The 23,572-nt window shown below is 45.1% G+C and overlaps 1 protein-coding gene across 1 annotated transcript in view; it reads right to left on the bottom strand.

The window, feature by feature from the left end:
* Window positions 1-10,761: 10,761 nt before the first annotated feature.
* LOC121531455 (sodium/potassium/calcium exchanger 1) overlaps window positions 10,762-23,572 on the bottom strand; it is a 72,992-nt gene continuing 60,181 nt past the window's right edge. Inside the window, exons 11-12 of the mRNA XM_045214369.1 lie at window positions 14,192-14,358; window positions 10,762-11,011 (exon numbers count right to left, since the gene is read on the bottom strand). Of these exons, the coding sequence (XP_045070304.1) occupies window positions 10,762-11,011; window positions 14,192-14,358 (417 nt within the window). The remainder of the gene's footprint in view (window positions 11,012-14,191; window positions 14,359-23,572) is intronic.

Here is a 23,572-nt window from a genome sequence, read left to right as displayed (position 1 = left end):
AATGGAACCCTATTCCCTATATAGAGCACTACTTTAGACCAGAGAATGGCACCCTATTCCCTATATAGTGCACTACTTTAGACCAGAGAATGGCACCCTATTCCCTATATAGTGCACTACTTTAGACCAGAGAATGACACCTTATTCCCTATATAGTGCACTACTTTAGACCAGAGAATGGAACCCTATTCCCTATATAGTGCACTACTTTAGACCAGAGAATGGAACCCTATTCCCTATATAGTGCACTACTTTAGACCAGAGAATGGAACCCTATTCCCTATATAGTGCACTACTTTAGACCAGAGAATGGCACCCTATTCCCTATATAGTACACTACTTTAGACCAGAGAATGGCACCCTATTCCCTATATAGTGCACTACTTTAGACCAGAGAATGGTACCCTATTCCCTATATAGTGCACTACTTTAGATCAGAGAATGGCACCCTATTCCCTATATAGTGTACTACTTTAGACCAGAGAATGGCACCCTATTTCCTATATAGTGCACTACTTTTGACAATAATCGATACTCCAGTGTTAAGATAGAAGTATGGTTATTCTTCTGACTGGATTTGAAACTGTTACAATATCACCAACAATGAACAATGAGAGAAGGGTTCCAGAACACTACAGAACAGAAGGGTTCCAGAACAGAAGGGTTCCAGAACACTACAGAACAGAAGGGTTCCAGAACACTTCAGAACAGAAGGGTTCCAGAACAGAAGGGTTACAGAACACTACAGAACAGAAGGGTTCCAGAACAGAAGGGTTCCAGAACACTACAGAACAGAAGGGTTCCAGAACACTACAGAACAGAAGGGTTACAGAACAGAAGGGTTCCAGAACACTACAGAACAGAAGGGTTCCAGAACACTACAGAACAGAAGGGTTCCAGAACATAAGGGTTCCAGAACACTACAGAACAGAAGGGTTCCAGAACACTACAGAACAGAAGGGTTCCAGAACACTACAGAACAGAAGGGTTCCAGAACACTACAGAACAGAAGGGTTCCAGAACACTACAGAACAGAAGGGTTCCAGAACACTACAGAACAGAAGGGTTCCAGAACACTACAGAACAGAAGGGTTCCAGAACACTACAGAACAGAATGGTTCCAGAATATTCCACAACAGAATGGTTCCTTACATTCCTTCCTAAAGAGCACATAAAACAAACAGCACTTGATGACATTTTACAGTTGACTAGTTTTGGCCTTTAGGTTGAGGATTACTCAACAAGTGTCTTGTTTACCATGTCAGACTGCATTTCATTTGCATTTTAGTCATTTAGCAGACGCTCTTATCCAGAGCTACTTCCAATTAGTGAGTGCATACATTTTTCATTCTGGCCCCCCGTGGGAGACTGTTGTCAAAGGAAGCAGAAATCCCCTACCCTGCCTGCCCACTGCCAAGGAAAAGTACTGTGATATTGTAAATGTAACTGAGTAACCTTTCATTCATAATTACAACCAGAGACTTAATAGGTTAAATAATTACTTTGTCGGATTAATATTTCAACAATAATCATTAAAAAGAGCCAGAGGCACATAAATTATATGATGTTTTTAACAGTTGGCTTTACTGTTGGATTTAAAGTTAATACCCAGCGAGCATAATTTGGCATTTGGACGTCATAAAAAGACATCAGCCGAACATATTTCCTACACATTCTCGTTTTAGAAGAAATACGAAATTGGTTGGTTTTAAAATCTCTGCTCTTTCTACACCTGGAGTCCCCCAATGAGTCTAAAGCTTGTTGTATAAAAGGTGTTTTTTGGTATGATGCCCTGACATTACCTTGTAACTATGTACTATACACACTGACCATGTTATCACTAGATACCTTGCAAAAGTATTCAGCCCCCTTGGCGTTTTTCCTATTTTGTTGCGTTACAACCTGTAATTTAAATTGATTTTTATTTGGATTTCATGTAATGGACATACACAAAATAGTCCAAATTGGTGAAGTGAAATGAAAAAAATAACTTGTTTCAAAAAATTATACAAAATAAATAACGGAAAAGTGGTTTGTGCATATGTATTCACCCCCTTTGCTATGAAGCTCCTAAATAAGATCTGGTGCAACCAATTACCTTCAGAAGTCACATAATTAGTTAAATAAAGTCCACCTGTGTGCAATCTAAGTGTCACATGATCTGTCACATGATCTCAGTATATATACACCTGCTCTGAAAGGCCCCAGAGTCTGCAACACCACTAAGCAAGGGGCACCACCAAGCAAGCGGCACCATGAAGACCAAGGAGCTCTCCAAACAGGTCAGGGACAAAGTTGTGGAGAAGTACAGATCAGGGTTGGGTTATAAAAAAATATCAGAAACGTTGAACATCCCACGGAGCACTATTAAATCCATTATTAAAAAATTGAAAGAATATGGCACCACAACAAACCTGCCAAGAGAGGGCCGCCCACCAAAACTCACAGACCAGGCAAGGAGGGCATTAATCAGAGAGGCAACAAAGAGACCAAAGATAACCCTGAAGGAGCTGCAAAGCTCCACAGCAGAGATTGGAGTATCTGTCCATAGGACCACTTTAACAAAATAAGCAAACACTGGTGTTTGCCAAAAGGCATGTGGGAGACTCACAAAACATATGGAAGAAGGTACTCTGGTCAGATGAGACTAAAATTGAGCTTTTGGGCTATCAAGGAAAATGCTATGTCTGGTGCAAACCCAACACCTCTCATCACCCCGAGAACACCATCCCACAGTGAAGCATGGTGGCAGTGGGGATGTTTTTCATCGGCAGGGACTGGGAAACTGGTCAGAATTGAAGGAATCATGGATGGCGCTAAATACAGGGAAATTCTTGAGGGAAACCTGTTTCTGTTTTCCAGAGATTTGAGACTGGGACGGAGGTTCACCTTTCAGCAGGACAATGACCCTAAGCATACTGCTAAAGCAACACTCAGTGGTTTAAGGGGAAACATTTAAATGTCTTGGAATGGCCTAGTCAAAGCCCAGACCTAAATCCAATTGAGAATCTGTGGTATGACTTAAAGATTGCTGTACACCAGCGGAACTCATCCAACTTGAAGGAGCTGGAGCAGTTTTGCCTTGAAGAATGGGCAAAAATCCCAGTGACTAGATGTGCCAAGCTTATAGAGACATACCCCAAGAGACTTGCAGCTGTAATCGCTGCAAAAGGTGGCTCTACAAAGTATTGACTTTGCACGCTCAAGTTTTCTTTTTTTGTGTGTCTCATTTCTTGTTTGTTTCACAATGAAAAATATTTTGCATCTTCAAAGTGGTAGGCATGTTGTGCAAATCAAATGATACAAACCCCCCAAAAATATATTTTAATTCCAGGTTGTAAGGCAACAAAATAGGAAAAAAGCCAAGGGGGTGAATACTTTCGCAAGCCACTGAATATCATCACTATATGTTGTTGACCATGTTATCACCACTAGATTACATTCTCACATCAACACCATCATCCCAGAAACTCTAGACCCACTCCAATTTGCATACTGCCCAAACAGATCCACAGATGATGCAATCTCTATTGCACTCCACACTGCCCTTTCCCACCCGGACAAAAGGAACACCTACGTGAAAATGCTATTCATTGACTACAGCTCAGCGTTCAAAACCATAGTTCCCTCAAAGCTCATCGTTAAGCTAATGACCCTGGGACTAAATACCTCCCTCTGCAACTGGATCCTGGACTTCCTGAATGGCCGCCCCCAGGTGGTAAGGGTAGGTAACAACACATCTGCCACACTGATCCTCAACACGGGGCCCCTCAGGGGTGCGTGCTCATTCCCCTCCTGTACTCCCTGTTCCCCCTTGACTGCATGGCCAAACACGACTCCAACACCATCATTAAGTTTGCCGACGACACAACAGTGGTAGACCTGATCACCGACAACGATGAGACAGCCTATAGGGAGGAGGTTAGAGACCTGGCCGTGTTGTGCCAGGACAACAACCTCTCCCTCAACGTGACCAAGACAAAGGAGATGATTGTGGACTACAGGAAAAGGAGGACCGAGCACGCCCCCATTCTCATCGACGGGGCTGTAGTGGAACAGGTTGAGAGCTTCAAGTTCCTTGGTGTCCACATCACCAGCAAACTATCATGGTCCAAACACAGCAAGAGAGTCGTGAAGAGGCCATGACAAAGCCTATTCCCCCTCGAGACTGAAAAGATTTGGCATGGGTCCTCAAAAAACTATTCAGCTACACCATCGAGAGCATCTTGACTGGTTGCATCACTGCCTGGTATGGCAACTTCTCGGCCTCCAGAGGGTAGTGCGTACGGCCCAGTACATCACTGGGGCCAAGCTTCCTGCCATCCAGGACCTCTATACCAGGCGGTGTCAGAGGAAGGCCCTAAAAATTGTCAAAGTCTCCAGCCACCCTAGTCATAGACTGTTCTCTCCGCTACCGCACGGACGACGGGCAAGTCTAGGTCCAAAAGGCTTCTTAACAGCTTCTACCTCCAAGCCATAAGACTCCTGAACAGCTAATCATGGCTACCCAGACTATTTGCATTGTCCCCCCCCACCCCCTCTTTTACGGTGCTGCCACTCTCTGTTTATTATCTAAGCATAGTCACTTCAATAACTCTACCTACATGTACATATTACCTCAATTACCTCTACTAACCGGTGCCCCCGCACAGTGACCCTGTACCGGTACCCCCTGTATATAGCCTCCCTACTGTTATTTCCCATTGACTCTGTACCGGTACCCCCTGTATATAGCCTCCCTACTGTTATTACACATTGACTCTGTACCGGTACCCCCTGTATATAGCCTCCCTACTGTTATTTCACATTGACTCTGTACCGGTACCCCCTGTATATAGCCTCCCTACTGTTATTTCCCATTGACTCTGTACCGGTACCCCCTGTATATAGCCTCCCTACTGTTATTTCACATTGACTCTGCACCGGTACCCCCTGTATATAGCCTCCCTACTGTTATTTCACATTGACTCTGTACCGGTACCCCCTGTATATAGCCTCCCTACTGTTATTTCCCATTGACTCTGTACCGGTACCCCCTGTATATAGCCTCGCTACTGTTATTACACATTGACTCTGTACCGGTACCCCCTGTATATAGCCTCCCTACTGTTATTTCACATTGACTCTGTACCGGTACCCCCTGTATATAGCCTCCCTACTGTTATTTCCCATTGACTCTGTACCGGTACCCCCTGTATATAGCCTCCCTACTGTTATTTCACATTGACTCTGTACCGGTACCCCCCTGTATATAGCCTCGCTACTGTTATTTCACATTGACTCTGTACCGGTACCCCCTGTATATAGCCTCCCTACTGTTATTTCACATTGACTCTGTCCCGGTACCCCCTGTATATAGCCTCCCTACTGTTATTTCACATTGACTCTGCACCGGTACCCCCTGTATATAGCCTCCCTACTGTTATTTCCCATTGACTCTGTACCGGTACCCCCTGTATATAGCCTCCCTACTGTTATTTCACATTGACTCTGTACCGGTACCCCCTGTATATAGCCTCCCTACTGTTATTACATATTGACTCTGTACCGGTACCCCCCTGTATATAGCCTCCCTACTGTTATTTCCCATTGACTCTGTACCGGTACCCCCTGTATATAGCCTCCCTACTGTTATTACACATTGACTCTGTACCGGTACCCCCTGTATATAGCCTCCCTACTGTTATTTCACATTGACTCTGTACCCGTACCCCCTGTATATAGCCTCCCTACTGTTATTTCACATTGACTCTGTACCGGTACCCCCTGTATATAGCCTCCCTACTGTTATTACACATTGACTCTGTACCGGTACCCCCTGTATATAGCCTCCCTACTGTTATTACACATTGACTCTGTACCGGTACCCCCTGTATATAGCCTCCCTACTGTTATTACACATTGACTCTGTACCGGTACCCCCTGTATATAGCCTGCCTACTGTTATCTTACTGCTGCTATTTCATTCTTAAATTTTTTATTAAAAAATGTTACTTTACACTTATTTTTCTTAAAACTGCATTGTTGGTTAAGGGCTTGTAAGTAAGCATTTCACCCTAAGGTCTACACCTGTTGTATTCGGCGCATGTGACAAATCCAATTTGATTTATATGTTGTTGACCAAGTTATCACCATAAAGTTCTTAATCTGGCGGGTCACATTGAGATTGTCTTTAATTTAAAGGTAGAGCCAGTGAGATGGCGTTGCCATGAGATGGCGGGTCACATTGAGATTGTCTTTAATTTAAAGGTAGAGCCAGTGAGATGGCGTTGCCATGAGATGGCGGGTCACATTGAGATTGTCTTTAATTTAAAGGTAGAGCCAGTGAGATGGCGTTGCCATGAGATGGCGGGTCACATTGAGATTGTCTTTAATTTAAAGGTAGAGCCAGTGAGATGGCGTTGCCATGAGATGGCGGGTCACATTGAGATTGTCTTTAATTGAAAGGTAGAGCCAGTGAGATGGCGTTGCCATGAGATGGCGGGTCACATTGAGATTGTCTTTAATTTAAAGGTAGAGCCAGTGAGATGGCGTTGCCATGAGATGGCGGGTCACATTGAGATTGTCTTTAATTGAAAGGTAGAGCCAGTGAGATGGCGTTGCCATGAGATGGCGGGGTCACATTGAGATTGTCTTTAATTGAAAGGTAGAGCCAGTGAGATGGCGTTGCCATGAGATGGCGGGTCACATTGAGATTGTCTTTAATTTAAAGGTAGAGCCAGTGAGATGGCGTTGCCATGAGATGGCGGGTCACATTGAGATTGTCTTTAATTTAAAGGTAGAGCCAGTGAGATGGCGTTGCCATGAGATGGCGGGGTCACATTGAGATTGTCTTTAATTGAAAGGTAGAGCCAGTGAGATGGCGTTGCCATGAGATGGCGGGTCACATTGAGATTGTCTTTAATTGAAAGGTAGAGCCAGTGAGATGGCGTTGCCATGAGATGGCGGGTCACATTGAGATTGTCTTTAATTGAAAGGTAGAGCCAGTGAGATGGCGTTGCCATGAGATGGCGGGTCACATTGAGATTGTCTTTAATTGAAAGGTAGAGCCAGTGAGATGGCGTTGCCATGAGATGGCGGGTCACATTGAGATTGTCTTTAATTGAAAGGTAGAGCCAGTGAGATGGCGTTGCCATGAGATGGCGGGTCACATTGAGATTGTCTTTAATTTAAAGGTAGAGCCAGTGAGATGGCGTTGCCATGAGATGGCGGGTCACATTGAGATTGTCTTTAATTTAAAGGTAGAGCCAGTGAGATGGCGTTGCCATGAGATGGCGGGTCACATTGAGATTGTCTTTAATTTAAAGGTAGAGCCAGTGAGATGGCGTTGCCATGAGATGGCGGGTCACATTGAGATTGTCTTTAATTTAAAGGTAGAGCCAGTGAGATGGCGTTGCCATGAGATGGCGGGTCACATTGAGATTGTCTTTAATTTAAAGGTAGAGCCAGTGAGATGGCGTTGCCATGAGATGGCGGGTCACATTGAGATTGTCTTTAATTTAAAGGTAGAGCCAGTGAGATGGCGTTGCCATGAGATGGCGGGTCACATTGAGATTGTCTTTAATTGAAAGGTAGAGCCAGTGAGATGGCGTTGCCATGAGATGGCGGGTCACATTGAGATTGTCTTTAATTGAAAGGTAGAGCCAGTGAGATGGCGTTGCCATGAGCAGCACCACAGATATTGGCAGCGTTCCACTGCTTAGACGTTGTCAGATCTTGCTACGCCTGGATTGGTATTTTACCTATCAGCTAACCGGATCATTATGTTATAGCAATCTGTCAGTCGATGACACAGTCAATGACGTGGCACACAACCATTGGTTGATGCATGCAACGTCTAAGCAGGAGAGCGTGACCTACAGACCTAACCCTAACCCTAACCCTAACCCTGACCCTAACCCTAACCCTAACCCTAGACCTACAGTGGCATGACTGCTAGCTCCACGCGTGGCTAACCTTAATTAGACCAAAAAGCATACGCTACTTTCTGTTCCTAACACTAAAACTAAAACTGAAACGAAATAACAAAACTAAAATACGAAATATAAATGTTTTTATAAAACTAAATAAAAAAATAGTAATCAGATCTGAAAACGAACTGAAACTAAACAGAATAAATAAAAACAAATATAAAAACACACAACTATAATAACCTTGATACTGAGTGAGATTACATTAGCTTTTCACTATCCATACATCTATTACTCACTGCCTTGTCTTCTACTTGGGATTTTATAAAGTTACTTAAAGCAATAAAGTAATTTATGTTGTTAATAATATTATATTATACAACATAGAAAACAAAAAAAGAAATGCATCTTGTTCAGCTACTCACACATCTTTGTACTTTGGTTTTGGCCATGACGTTCAGAAATGCTGACCTGACATTTTTAAGTGATTGAAATTCTGCAACATTCCAATAACATTGCTGTCTTTCTGTTGTTGCCAGTCAGAGAGTCTCAGAGAGTCATCATCCACCAACAACTCAATGTAGACATTGCTACAGCTTTCAGAAATCAAATGATTGGGATATTTTGATGATGCATTCAAAGGTCCTTCGAGCAGGACAGAGACATGGCTGTAGACATGGCTCTAAAGTGCGACCAATTTGGTGGAATATGCAATGAAATATTTTGCTGTGCGACCAGTTGTTTTATTTTGGGAGCAACTAGGAAAATAATCTCCCAGATAATAATTGTTGTAATGATAAAGCTTCCCTGTACCGTTGTTTCAGAGTGCCCTAAAGAACAAAGTGAGTGCAGATTCGTTAGCGTCACGATTACACCGTTACTACAGTGAAAACGGCTTGCTTCTAGCCCAACCAGGTCAAAAGATCTGACCCATATACATAGACAGGTTAGCTCACAACGTTACTACAGTGAAAACGGCTTGCTTCTAGCCCAACCAGGTCAAAAGATCTGACCCAGATACATAGACAGGTTAGCTCACAACGTTACTACAGTGAAAACGGCTTGCTTCTAGCCCAACCAGGTCAAAAGATCTGACCCAGATACATAGACAGGTTAGCTCACAACGTTACTACAGTGAAAACGGCTTGCTTCTAGCCCAACCAGGTCAAAAGATCTGACCCATATACATAGACAGGTTAGCTCACAACGTTACTACAGTGAAAACGGCTTGCTTCTAGCCCAACCAGGTCAAAAGATCTGACCCAGATACATAGACAGGTTAGCTCACAACGTTACTACAGTGAAAACGGCTTGCTTCTAGCCCAACCAGGTCAAAAGATCTGACCCAGATACATAGACAGGTTAGCTCACAACGTCACAAAAACGATAACGCGCTTTAAAGGGACAGAAGGTCATGTGTTGTCATGGTTCTGGATGGCCAGATAGCTAGCAGAAAACGACAAGAAATTGCCATGTGGTGAATCGTAAGTGGCTCGTTTCAGCTAGTTTGACCTTGTTATTTTATACCATGTCTTGTTTTGAGGTGTTTTGATTGATGTCACGTCTATGCTAATATGGCTAAAATTTGCTAGCTAGCTAGCTAACCAACCAACAACTGTAACGATGTATTTGCAAGACAAGTGCTCATTGTGCAACATTGGAGACTAAATATCGTTTACATGTTATCAACAATCTAAGCCAACCCCTTCTGTTTTGCCCCATAGTTGCGCATGCGTCAGTTTTGTTGCTAAACAACCAACTGGTCTATAGCGGATTGCAGGGACCGCATTTTCCATTCATAAACCATGTCTTGGGCCGTTCTAAAACTACTCATGCGTCGTTAACCATTTGATTACACTTTGTTCAGTCATGTTACCTCATTGGCTAGCTAGCTAACAACCTGGTAACTCTAGTATATCCAAACATCTGGGGGCACAAAAATAAAGGAAAAGGGATATCTTCTTCAGGAGATCAATGATCATAGCAATGAACGAATGACAAGATGTCTTGCATGTTGTCATCACAATCCTGAAGTGTTTAAAGAGACAGTGTACAATTTTCAATGTAATGTATCTCAATAGGAAAATTATGCTTTTACACAATGTAGAAACCTAATATTCCACAAATGACTTTGCAATTTCAATGACGGGTATTAGTATCAACATTTGAGCTTTTATAATAAACACATTTTTTAGGACACAACATGTGCTTCAAAAGTAGATCGAATTCATATAGGCCCAACATAGGCTGTATCTCTATCAATTAAAAAAAAATGTATTTTCTGGTGCTCCTAAGTTTAATGTGGTGCTACTAACTTTTTAAAGTTGGGAGCACAAGTGAATAATGTTGAAGGGATACTTCGGGATCTACTACCCAGAGTCAGATGAACTAGTGGATATCATTTGTATGTCTCTGTGTCCAGTATGAAGAAAGTTAGCAACTTTCTTCAAACTGAAGTATCCCTTTAATTTCAAACCATGGCTGTAGACTCATCTGGTCAGACACCATGCTGGACAAAATAGAAACCTCACACAATCAGTCTCAGATGGAAACAGGGCAGATAATGACTTGATCCTCCAGCATGTGTGTGTATGTTTCTGTGTGTGTGTGTTTGTGTGTGTGTGAGTGCATTTGTGTGTGTGTGCGTGTGTGTGTCGGTGTGTGTGTGTGTGTTTGTGCGTGTGTGTGTGTGTGTGCGTGTGTGTGTGTGTGTGCATGCATTTGTGTGTGTGTGTGCATATGTGTGTGTGTGTGTGCATATTTGTGTGTGTGTGTGTGTGCATATGTGTGTGTGTGTGTGTGTGTGTGTGTGTGTGTGTGTGTGTGTGTGTGCTACATGAATGGTGTAGAGTCAGATGGACACTGGGCAGATGATAACTCTGTCCTCTAGCAGAACACTCAGCACCAGGAACACAAAGTAGAGAAGGAACATGCTGAAGCCGAGCGTCTTGTTCATCTTCCACTTACACACAGCGATACTGATGATGACGAAGAGCAACATGAAGAAGAGCAGCACAATGGCACAGAACAGACCGTTGGAGCTGACGGGCACCGGAGCAAAACCATGGAAGGACGACCACATTAACCACGGGACTGGCAGGCTGGGGGGGGGTAGAGAAAGAGAGAAATATATTTTTACCTTGTACAGCTAGGTTGACATATTTTAAGCAATTTGACTCATAAAACTTTGAGCCTCTTTCTCAGAGCCTCTACCAGGCAGTTAGAGGTTGTTACCCCATAGTCAGGGCTGGGGAGTAGTGAACCACATTTGAATACATTTTGCAGTAGCTTGGTGGTAGTTGAACTGAATTCAAATGTTGGTCGTGTTTTCAGTAGTTAACAACTTTTTTACCATGTAGTGGTGTAGCTAACTACTGGAACTACACACTACTGTTTTACCATGTAGCGGTGTAGCTAACTACTGGAACTACACACTACTGTTTTACCATGTAGCGGTGTAGCTAACTACTGGAACTACACACTACTGTTTTACCATGTAGCGGTGTAGCTAACTACTGGAACTACACACTACTGTTTTATCATGTAGCGGTGTAGCTAACTACTGGAACTACACACTACTGTTTTACCATGTAGCGGTGTAGCTAACTACTGGAACTACACACTACTGTTTTACCATGTAGCGGTGTAGCTAACTACTGGAACTACGTACTACTGTTTTACCATGTAGCGGTGTAGCTAACTACTGGAACTACACACTACTGTTTTACCATGTAGCGGTGTAGCTAACTACTGGAACTACACACTACTGTTTTACCATGTAGCGGTGTAGCTAACTACTGGAACTACACACTACTGTTTTACCATGTAGCGGTGTAGCTAATTACTGGAACTACACACTACTGTTTTACCATGTAGCGGTGTAGCTAACTACTGGAACTACACACTACTGTTTTACCATGTAGCGGTGTAGCTAACTACTGGAACTACACACTACTGTTTTACCATGTAGCGGTGTAGCTAACTACTGGAACTACACACTACTGTTTTACCATGTAGCGGTGTAGCTAACTACTGGAACTACACACTACTGTTTTACCATGTAGCGGCGTAGCTAACTACTGGAACTACACACTACTGTTTTACCATGTAGCGGTGTAGCTAACTACTGGAACTACACACTACTGTTTTACCATGTAGCGGTGTAGCTAACTACTGGAACTACACACTACTGTTTTACCATGTAGCGGTGTAGCTAACTACTGGAACTACACACTACTGTTTTACCATGTAGCGGTGTAGCTAACTACTGGAACTACACACTACTGTTTTACCATGTAGCGGTGTAGCTAACTACTGGAACTACACACTACTGTTTTATCATGTAGCGGTGTAGCTAACTACTGGAACTACACAATACTGTTTTACCATGTAGCGGTGTAGCTAACTACTGGAACTACACCCTACTGTTTTACCATGTAGCGGTGTAGCTAACTACTGGAACTACACACTACTGTTTTACCATGTAGCGGTGTAGCTAACTACTGGAACTACACACTACTGTTTTACCATGTAGCGGTGTAGCTAACTACTGGAACTACACACTACTGTTCTACCATGTAGCGGTGTAGCTAACTACTGGAACTACACAATACTGTTTTACCATGTAGCGGTGTAGCTAACTACTGGAACTACACACTACTGTTTTACCATGTAGCGGTGTAGCTAACTACTGGAACTACACACTACTGTTTTATCATGTAGCGGTGTAGCTAACTACTGGAACTACACACTACTGTTTTACCATGTAGCGGTGTAGCTAACTACTGGAACTACACACTACTGTTTTACCATGTAGCGGTGTAGCTAACTACTGGAACTACACACTACTGTTTTACCATGTAGCGGTGTAGCTAACTACTGGAACTACACACTACTGTTTTACCATGTAGCGGTGTAGCTAACTACTGGAACTACACAATACTTTTTTTTGCAAAAATAGAAATAAAATATGGGTGAACTAGGCAATAATTTATTTTATTTTTCTGCAACAGACCTGCCTAATTCTCACTTAAAACATAGTTTTTGTGTTTAATAGGCCGAATTACACATTATGTTAACATCTGATTCCAGAGCAGTGGCGTCATGCCCATAGCGGGCACACGGGCACATGCCATGGGCACATGCTCCCTCAAATAGGGAGGCAGGTAGCCTAGTGGTTAGTGCGTGGGGCCAATAACTGAAAGGTTTCGGTCTCAAATCCCTGAGCCGACAACGTGAAAAATCTGTGGATGTGCCCTTGAGCAAGGCACTTAACCCTAATAGCTCTGGATAAGAGCGTTGACTAAAATGCTTTTTGACCCGTTTCTCTGTAAGACTACTAGCCATCTAGCAGTTTTATGAAGTTGCCTTTAGCCCAGAGAGGTTCCCAATCTCCCATCCTCATAACTAGCTACCAAGAAGCCATTTCAGGCTATCAATGAAGTTAGTAGGTATCTTGTCTAACCATCTTCACTGGCATGCCTGCTGGCAAGGAAAGCGGGCAATAACTACATATACTGAATAAGACTCACATTCCTTTCAATCGTTTACCCAGATTTTCGCAGAGATGCAGAGTTTAGTTTCTTTAAAAAAAAAGATCCACCAGTCAGGAAGATACAGACAGCTCATGAGGTATGCTTAGATATGCATAAAAATATACATATTTTTTGAATAGATTATGGCTCTAGATTGCAGGAAAAAGCCCCTGCTCCAGAGTGCTCCTGCTCCTCTCTGTTCCTGCCATTACTAGTCTATGACATTCCAGATTGATATTACAGGATTTGGGAATGTGTTCAATACATTTCTCATGTCATTCTGGGAGCCAGAAAGTAATAATAATAATCTGAAGGAACCACTGTTATTTATCTTAGAATGAGTTATAGAGGGACGGTCCCGTCTGGGGTGCCGGCTGGTACGATCTCGGTTGGGAGGGTCTTCCAGTGATGGTTGCCAGATGTTGGTTAAAACTTGTTTATCTTGAAGTATATAAACTGAGAGATCTCTTTGTCTCTCATACTGATCGCAAGAGGCAACTCTTGCAGCTTGTTATGTTGAATCCGGTTCCATATAATTAAATACATTGTGTCAAATCTCCATCTAAGAGTTTATTTGTATTCTTGCATTCTGACATCCTTAATACCAGAGAAACTCATCTTCTCACAGATATAGATATGATCATTTATCATTAAGTAATTTGATTCCTTCCTGATCTGTATCATTACTGCCTCTGTGAACTGTAGAGTAGAGTTATAGTACTGTAGTGGTACTGAATGGTACTCAACCCCATAGTGATGTCGAAGATGTTGGAGCCCACAGAGCTGGACACAGCCATATCCCCCAGTCCTTTACGAGCCACGATGACACTAGTGATGAGGTCAGGGATGGACGTCCCTGCAGCCAGGATGGTCAGGCCCATGATCTCCTCTGAGATGCCTATGGTCTCTCCCACCTGACAGGAACAGGGTGTGTGTTAGGTTCTAATATGAATAGTTTGTTCTATTTGACTCAGTAGTGGTAGTGAGAGGAACACAGGGTGTTGGTTCTAATAGTTTGTTCTATTTGACCCAGTAGTGGTAGTGAGAGGAACACAGGGTGTTGGTTCTAATAGTGTTCTATTTGACCCAGTAGTGGTAGTGAGAGGAACACAGGGTGTTGGTTCTAATAGTGTTCTATTTGACTCAGTAGTGGTAGTGAGAGGAACACAGGGTGTTGGTTCTAATAGTGTTCTATTTGACTCAGTGGTGGTATTGAGAGGAACACAGGGCGTTGGTTCTAATAGTGTTCTATTTGACTCAGTAGTGGTAGTGAGAGTAACACAGGGTGTTGGTTCTAATAGTGTTCTATTTGACTCAGTAGTGGTAGTGAGAGGAACACATGGTGTTGGTTCTAATAGTTTGTTCTATTTGACCCAGTAGTGGTAGTGAGAGGAACACAGGGTGTTGGTTCTAATAGTTTGTTCTATTTGACCCAGTAGTGGTAGTGAGAGGAACACAGGGTGTTGGTTCTAATAGTGTTCTATTTGACCCAGTAGTGGTAGTGAGAGGAACACAGGGTGTTGGTTCTAATAGTGTTCTATTTGACTCAGTAGTGGTAGTGAGAGGAACACAGGGTGTTGGTTCTAATAGTGTTCTATTTGACCCAGTAGTGGTAGTGAGAGGAACACAGGGTGTTGGTTCTAATAGTGTTCTATTTGACTCAGTAGTGGTAGTGAGAGGAACACAGGGTGTTGGTTCTAATAGTGTTCTATTTGACCCAGTAGTGGTAGTGAGAGGAACACAGGGTGTTGGTTCTAATAGTGTTCTATTTGACTCAGTAGTGGTAGTGAGAGGAACACAGGGTGTTGGTTCTAATACTGTTCTATTTGACTCAGTAGTGGTAGTGAGAGGAACACAGGGTGTTGGTTCTAATAGGAATAGTTTGTTCTATTTGACTCAGTAGTGGTAGTGAGAGGAACACAGGGTGTTGGTTCTAATAGTGTTCTATTTGACTCAGTAGTGGTAGTGAGAGGAACACAGGGTGTTGGTTCTAATAGTGTTCTATTTGACCCAGTAGTGGTAGTGAGAGGAACACAGGGTGTTGGTTCTAATAGTGTTCTATTTGACTCAGTAGTGGTAGTAAGAGGAACACAGGGTGTTGGTTCTAATAGGAATAGTTTGTTCTATTTGACTCAGTGGTGGTAGTGAGAGGAACACAGGGTGTTGGTTCTAATAGTGTTCTATTTGACTCAGTAGTGGTAGTGAGAGGAACACAGGGTGTTGGTTCTAATAGTGTTCTATTTGACTCAGTAGTGGTAGTGAGAGGAACACAGGGTGTTGGTTCTAATAGTGTTCTATTTGACTCAGTAGTGGTAGTGAGAGGAACACAGGGTGTTGGTTCTAATAGTGTTCTATTTGACTCAGTAGTGGTAGTGAGAGGAACACAGGGTGTTGGTTCTAATAGTGTTCTATTTGACTCAGTAGTGGTAGTGAGAGGAACACAGGGTGTTGGTTCTAATAGTGTTCTATTTGACCCAGTAGTGGTAGTGAGAGGAACACAGGGTGTTGGTTCTAATAGGAATAGTTTGTTCTACTCCCGAGTGGCGCTGTCACACCCTGGCTCTGGGGACTCTATATTTTGAGCCAGGGTGTGTAGTTTCTATGTGTTTGTGTTTCTATGTCGTGTTCTAGTATTGTATTTCTATGTTGGCCAGTGTGGTTCTCAATCAGAGGCAACGAGTGTCAGCTGTGGCTGGTTGTCTCTGATTGGGAACCATATTTAAACAGTCTGTTTTCCCATAGTGTTTGTGGGATCTTGTTCCAGTTGGTTTTGTGTTTGTTTTGTTTATTGTATGTGCACTTAATTAAATAAGATGTACAAATCTCACGCTGCGCCTTGGTCTACTCCATATAACGAGCCTGACAGAAGATCCCACCATACCAGGACCAAGCAGCGTGTCCAGGAGCAGGCAGCCTGGACGTGGGAGCAAATATTGGACGGGCAGGGGTCCTGGACCTGGGAGGAAATCCAAGCCGGGATGGATCGCCGTCCATGGAGTGAGACGGTAGAGGCGCGACGGAGAGAGGAGCAACGGTGTCAACAGTGTCGTCGTCGGACGGACGAGAGGCAACCCCAAAAAATGTTTAGGGGGGGCATACGGCATGGGCGACGGGGCAGCAGGAGGCAGCGACAGGGCGTAGTAGGAGGTTAGGTGAGGAGGCCACCAGGTTAAGGGGGCTATTGGCGCAGAGGGAGCAGGTGTTAGTGGTGCAGAGGGTAGAGTTACTGGAGGCGATAAGGGAGAAGGTGAGAATAGAGGCACGGCGAGAGGAACTAGGTAGGCAGCTGAGGGAGCGGAGGGTTATGACGAAACCCAGTCCCGCTCCTCACACCAAGCAAGTGGTGTGCGTCACCAGTCCGGTCCGGCCCGTTCCTGCTCCCCGCACTAAGTTAATGGTGCGCGTCGCCAGTCCGGCCCGACCTGTTCCTGCCCCTCGCACCAAGCCTAGGGTGCGCGTCGCCAGCCCGGCCCGGCCTGTTCCTGCCACTCGCACCAAAGCTACGGTGCGCGTCGCCAACCCGGCCCGGCCTGTTCCTGCCCCTCGCACCAAGCCTACGGTGCGCGTCGCCAGCCCAGCCCGGCCTGTTCCTGCTCCCCGCACCAAGCCTACGGTGTGCGTCGCCAGCCCGGCCCGGCCTGTTCCTGCTCCCCGCACCAAGCCTACGGTGTGCGTCGCCAGCCCGGCCCGGCCTGTTCCTGCCCCTCGCACCAAGCCTACGGTGCGCATCGCCAGCCCAGCCCGGCCTGTTCCTGCTCCCCGCACCAAGCCTACGGTGCGCGTCGCCAGCCCGGCCCGGCCTGTTCCTGCCACTCGCACCAAACCTACGGTGCGCGTCGCCGGCCCGGCCTGTTCCTGCCATTCGCACCAAGCCTACGGTGCGCGTCGCCAGCCCGGCCCGGCCTGTTCCTGCCACTCGCACCAAACCTACGGTGCGCGTCGCCAGCCCGGCCCGGCCTGTTCCTGCCACTCACACCAAGCCTACGGTGCGCGTCGCCAGCCCGGCCCGGCCTGTTCCTGCCACTCGCACCAAACCTACGGTGCGCGTCGCCAGCCCGGCCCGGCCTATTCCTGCCACTCGCACCAAACCTACGGTGCGCGTCGCCAGCCCGGCCCGGCCTGTTCCTGCCACTCGCACCAAGCCTACGGTGCGCGTCGCCAGCCCGGCCCGGCCTGTTCCTGCTCCCCGCACCAAGCCTACGGTGCGCGTCGCCAGCCCGGCCCGGCCTGTTCCTGCCACTCGCACCAAACCTACGGTGCGCGTCGCCGGCCCGGCCTGTTCCTGCCACTCGCACCAAACCTACGGTGCGCGTCGCCAGCCCGGCCCGGCCTGTTCCTGCCACTCACACCAAGCCTACGGTGCGCGTCGCCAGCCCGGCCCGGCCTGTTCCTGCCACTCGCACCAAACCTACGGTGCGCGTCGCCAGCCCGGCCCGGCCTATTCCTGCCACTCGCACCAAACCTACGGTGCGCGTCGCCAGCCCGGCCCGGCCTGTTCCTGCCACTCGCACCAAGCCTACGGTGCGCGTCGCCAGCCCGGCCCGGCCTGTTCCTGCTACTCGCACCAAGCCAGGGGTGCGAGTCGTCAGCCCGGTCCGGCCCGTTGCTGCTCCACGCACCAAGCCAGGGGTGCGCATCGTCAGCCCGGTCCGGTCCGTTCCTGCTCCACGCACCAAGCCAGGGGTGCGCGTCGTCAGTCCGGCACAACCCGTGCCTGGGTCACCGGTGCCTGATCAGGTACCGGTCAGCTGCTCCACAACGGAGCTTAAGCAATCCGCTCCTTCGATGTCCAGTCCAGCTCCAGCCAGCGGGGCCAGACTGGACCAGGGGCGTTACGGGGGGATTATTGGAGGGTGGTGGGCAAGCCCGGAGCCGGAACCGCCTCCGAGGAGGAATGCCCACCCAGCCCTCCCCTGTTTGGGTTTTGTTGAGGCGTGGTCGCAGTCCGCGCCTTTGGGGGGGGGTACTGTCACACCCTGGCTCTGGGGACTCTATATTTTGAGCCAGGGTGTGTAGTTTCTATGTGTTTGTGTTTCTATGTCGTGTTCTAGTATTGTATTTCTATGTTGGCCAGTGTGGTTCTCAATCAGAGGCAACGAGTGTCAGCTGTGGCTGGTTGTCTCTGATTGGGAACCATATTTAAACAGTCTGTTTTCCCATAGTGTTTGTGGGATCTTGTTCCAGTTGGTTTTGTGTTTGTACCATGGACTTCACGATTCGTTTGTTGTTTTGTTTATTGTATGTGCACTTAATTAAATAAGATGTACAAATTTCACGCTGCGCCTTGGTCTACTCCATATAACGATCGTGACAGGCGCAGTGGTCTAAGGCACTGCATCGCAGTGCTAGCTGTGCCACTAGAGATCCTGGTTCGAATCCAGGCTCTATTGTAAACGGCTGCGACCGGGAGACCCATGGGGTGGCGCACAATTGGCCCAGCGTCGTAAGGGGTAGGGGAGGGAATGGCCAGCAGGGGATGTAGCTCAGTTGGTAGAGCATGGCGTTTGCAACGCCAGGGTTGTGGGTTCGATAAAATAATGTATGCGCTAACTGTAAGTCGCTCTGGATAAGAGCGTCTGCTAAATGACTAAAATGTAAATGTAAATTTGACTCAGTAGTGGTAGTGAGAGGAACACAGGGTGTTGGTTCTAATAGTGTTCTATTTGACCCAGTAGTGGTAGTGAGAGGAACACAGGGTGTTGGTTCTAATAGTTTGTTCTATTTGACTCAGTGGTGGTAGTGAGAGGAACACAGGGTGTTGGTTCTAATAGTGTTCTATTTGACTCAGTGGTGGTAGTGAGAGGAACACAGGGTGTTGGTTCTAATAGTGTTCTATTTGACTCAGTAGTGGTAGTGAGAGGAACACAGGGTGTTGGTTCTAATAGTGTTCTATTTGACTCAGTAGTGGTAGTGAGAGGAACACAGGGTGTTGGTTCTAATAGTGTTCTATTTGACTCAGTAGTGGTAGTGAGAGGAACACAGGGTGTTGGTTCTAATAGTGTTCTATTTGACTCAGTAGTGGTAGTGAGAGGAACACAGGGTGTTGGTTCTAATAGTGTTCTATTTGACTCAGTAGTGGTAGTGAGAGGAACACAGGGTGTTGGTTCTAATAGGAATAGTTTGTTCTATTTGACTCCGTAGTGGTAGTGAGAGGAACACAGGGTGTTGGTTCTAATAGTGTTCTATTTGACTCCGTAGTGGTAGTGAGAGGAACACAGGGTGTTGGTTCTAATACTGTTCTATTTGACTCAGTAGTGGTAGTGAGAGGAACACAGGGTGTTGGTTCTAATAGGAATAGTTTGTTCTATTTGACTCAGTAGTGGTAGTGAGAGGAACACAGGGTGTTGGTTCTAATAGTGTTCTATTTGACTCAGTAGTGGTAGTGAGAGGAACACAGGGTGTTGGTTCTAATAGTGTTCTATTTGACTCAGTAGTGGTAGTGAGAGGAACACAGGGTGTTGGTTCTAATAGTTTGTTCTATTTGACTCAGTAGTGGTAGTGAGAGGAACACAGGGTGTTGGTTCTAATAGTGTTCTATTTGACTCAGTAGTGGTAGTGAGAGGAACACAGGGTGTTGGTTCTAATAGTTTGTTCTATTTGACTCAGTAGTGGTAGTGAGAGGAACACAGGGTGTTGGTTCTAATAGTTTGTTCTATTTGACTCAGTAGTGGTAGTGAGAGGAACACAGGGTGTTGGTTCTAATAGGAATAGTTTGTTCTATTTGACTCCGTAGTGGTAGTGAGAGGAACACAGGGTGTTGGTTCTAATAGTGTTCTATTTGACTCAGTAGTGGTAGTGAGAGGAACACAGGGTGTTGGTTCTAATAGTGTTCTATTTGACTCAGTAGTGGTATTGAGAGGAACACAGGGCGTTGGTTCTATTAGTGTTCTATTTGACTCAGTAGTGGTAGTGAGAGGAACACAGGGTGTTGGTTCTAATAGTGTTCTATTTGACTCAGTAGTGGTAGTGAGAGGAACACAGGGTGTTGGTTCTAATAGTGTTCTATTTGACTCAGTAGTGGTAGTGAGAGGAACACAGGGTGTTGGTTCTAATAGTTTGTTCTATTTGACTCAGTGGTCGTAGTGAGAGGAACACAGGGTGTTGGTTCTAATAGTGTTCTATTTGACTCAGTAGTGGTAGTGAGAGGAACACAGGGTGTTGGTTCTAATAGTGTTCTATTTGACTCAGTGGTCGTAGTGAGAGGAACACAGGGTGTTGGTTCTAATAGTGTTCTATTTGACTCAGTAGTGGTAGTGAGAGGAACACAGGGTGTTGGTTCTAATAGTTTGTTCTATTTGACTCAGTAGTGGTAGTGAGAGGAACACAGGGTGTTGGTTCTAATAGGAATAGTTTGTTCTATTTGACTCCGTAGTGGTAGTGAGAGGAACACAGGGTGTTGGTTCTAATAGTGTTCTATTTGACTCAGTAGTGGTAGTGAGAGGAACACAGGGTGTTGGTTCTAATAGTGTTCTATTTGACTAAGTAGTGGTAGTGAGAGGAACACAGGGTGTTGGTTCTAATAGTGTTCTATTTGACTCAGTAGTGGTAGTGAGAGGAACACAGGGTGTTGGTTCTAATAGTGTTCTATTTGACTCAGTAGTGGTAGTGAGAGGAACACAGGGTGTTGGTTCTAATAGGAATAGTTTGTTCTATTTGACTCCGTAGTGGTAGTGAGAGGAACACAGGGTGTTGGTTCTAATAGTGTTCTATTTGACTCAGTAGTGGTAGTGAGAGGAACACAGGGTGTTGGTTCTAATAGTGTTATATTTGACTCAGTAGTGGTAGTGAGAGGAACACAGGGTGTTGGTTCTAATAGTGTTCTATTTGACTCAGTAGTGGTAGTGAGAGGAACACAGGGTGTTGGTTCTAATAGTGTTCTATTTGACTCAGTAGTGGTATTGAGAGGAACACAGGGCGTTGGTTCTATTAGTGTTCTATTTGACTCAGTAGTGGTAGTGAGAGGAACACAGGGTGTTGGTTCTAATAGTGTTCTATTTGACTCAGTAGTGGTAGTGAGAGGAACACAGGGTGTTGGTTCTAATAGTGTTCTATTTGACTCAGTAGTGGTAGTGAGAGGAACACAGGGTGTTGGTTCTAATAGTTTGTTCTATTTGACTCAGTGGTCGTAGTGAGAGGAACACAGGGTGTTGGTTCTAATAGTGTTCTATTTGACTCAGTAGTGGTAGTGAGAGGAACACAGGGTGTTGGTTCTAATAGTGTTCTATTTGACTCAGTGGTCGTAGTGAGAGGAACACAGGGTGTTGGTTCTAATAGTGTTCTATTTGACTCAGTAGTGGTAGTGAGAGGAACACAGGGTGTTGGTTCTAATAGGAATAGTTTGTTCTATTTGACTCCGTAGTGGTAGTGAGAGGAACACAGGGTGTTGGTTCTAATAGTGTTCTATTTGACTCAGTAGTGGTAGTGAGAGGAACACAGGGTGTTGGTTCTAATAGTGTTCTATTTGACTCAGTAGTGGTAGTGAGAGGAACACAGGGTGTTGGTTCTAATAGTGTTCTATTTGACTCAGTAGTGGTAGTGAGAGGAACACAGGGTGTTGGTTCTAATAGTGTTCTATTTGACTCAGTAGTGGTAGTGAGAGGAACACAGGGTGTTGGTTCTAATAGGAATAGTTTGTTCTATTTGACTCCGTAGTGGTAGTGAGAGGAACACAGGGTGTTGGTTCTAATAGTGTTCTATTTGACTCAGTAGTGGTAGTGAGAGGAACACAGGGTGTTGGTTCTAATAGTGTTATATTTGACTCAGTAGTGGTAGTGAGAGGAACACAGGGTGTTGGTTCTAATAGTGTTCTATTTGACTCAGTAGTGGTAGTGAGAGGAACACAGGGTGTTGGTTCTAATAGGAATAGTTTGTTCTATTTGACTCCGTAGTGGTAGTGAGAGGAACACAGGGTGTTGGTTCTAATAGTGTTCTATTTGACTCCGTAGTGGTAGTGAGAGGAACACAGGGTGTTGGTTCTAATAGTGTTCTATTTGACTCAGTAGTGGTAGTGAGAGGAACACAGGGTGTTGGTTCTAATAGTGTTATATTTGACTCAGTAGTGGTAGTGAGAGGAACACAGGGTGTTGGTTCTAATAGTGTTCTATTTGACTCAGTAGTGGTAGTGAGAGGAACACAGGGTGTTGGTTCTAAAAGTTTGTTCTATTTGACTCCGTAGTGGTAGTGAGAGGAACACAGGGTGTTGGTTCTAATAGTGTTCTATTTGACTCAGTAGTGGTAGTGAGAGGAACACAGGGTGTTGGTTCTAATAGTGTTCTATTTGACTCAGTAGTGGTAGTGAGAGGAACACAGGGTGTTGGTTCTAATAGTGTTCTATTTGACCCAGTAGTGGTAGTGAGAGGAACACAGGGTGTTGGTTCTAATAGTGTTCTATTTGACTCAGTAGTGGTAGTGAGAGGAACACAGGGTGTTGGTTCTAATAGTGTTCTATTTGACCCAGTAGTGGTAGTGAGAGGAACACAGGGTGTTGGTTCTAATAGTTTTCTATTTGACTCAGTAGTGGTAGTGAGAGGAACACAGGGTGTTGGTTCTAATAGTGTTCTATTTGACTCAGTAGTGGTAGTGAGAGGAACACAGGGTGTTGGTTCTAATAGTGTTCTATTTGACTCAGTAGTGGTAGTGAGAGGAACACAGGGTGTTGGTTCTAATAGTGTTCTATTTGACTCAGTAGTGGTAGTGAGAGGAACACAGGGTGTTGGTTCTAATAGTGTTCTATTTGACTCAGTAGTGGTAGTGAGAGGAACACAGGGTGTTGGTTCTAATAGTGTTCTATTTGACTCAGTAGTGGTAGTGAGAGGAACACATGGTGTTGGTTCTAATAGTGTTCTATTTGACTCAGTAGTGGTAGTGAGAGGAACACAGGGTGTTGGTTCTAATAGTGTTCTATTTGACTCCGTAGTGGTAGTGAGAGGAACACAGGGTGTTGGTTCTAATAGTGTTCTATTTGACTCAGTAGTGGTAGTGAGAGGAACACTGGGTGTTGGTTCTAATAGTGTTCTATTTGACTCAGTAGTGGTAGTGAGAGGAACACAGGGTGTTGGTTCTAATAGTGTTCTATTTGACTCAGTAGTGGTAGTGAGAGGAACACAGGGTGTTGGTTCTAATACTGTT

This window comes from Coregonus clupeaformis, unplaced genomic scaffold, assembly GCF_020615455.1.
Source record: "Coregonus clupeaformis isolate EN_2021a unplaced genomic scaffold, ASM2061545v1 scaf0245, whole genome shotgun sequence".
In the NCBI taxonomy this organism is placed as follows: domain Eukaryota; kingdom Metazoa; phylum Chordata; class Actinopteri; order Salmoniformes; family Salmonidae; genus Coregonus; species Coregonus clupeaformis.
The sequence above is the reverse complement of the archived record's forward strand: the minus strand, read 5'-3'. Positions and strand labels throughout refer to the sequence as shown.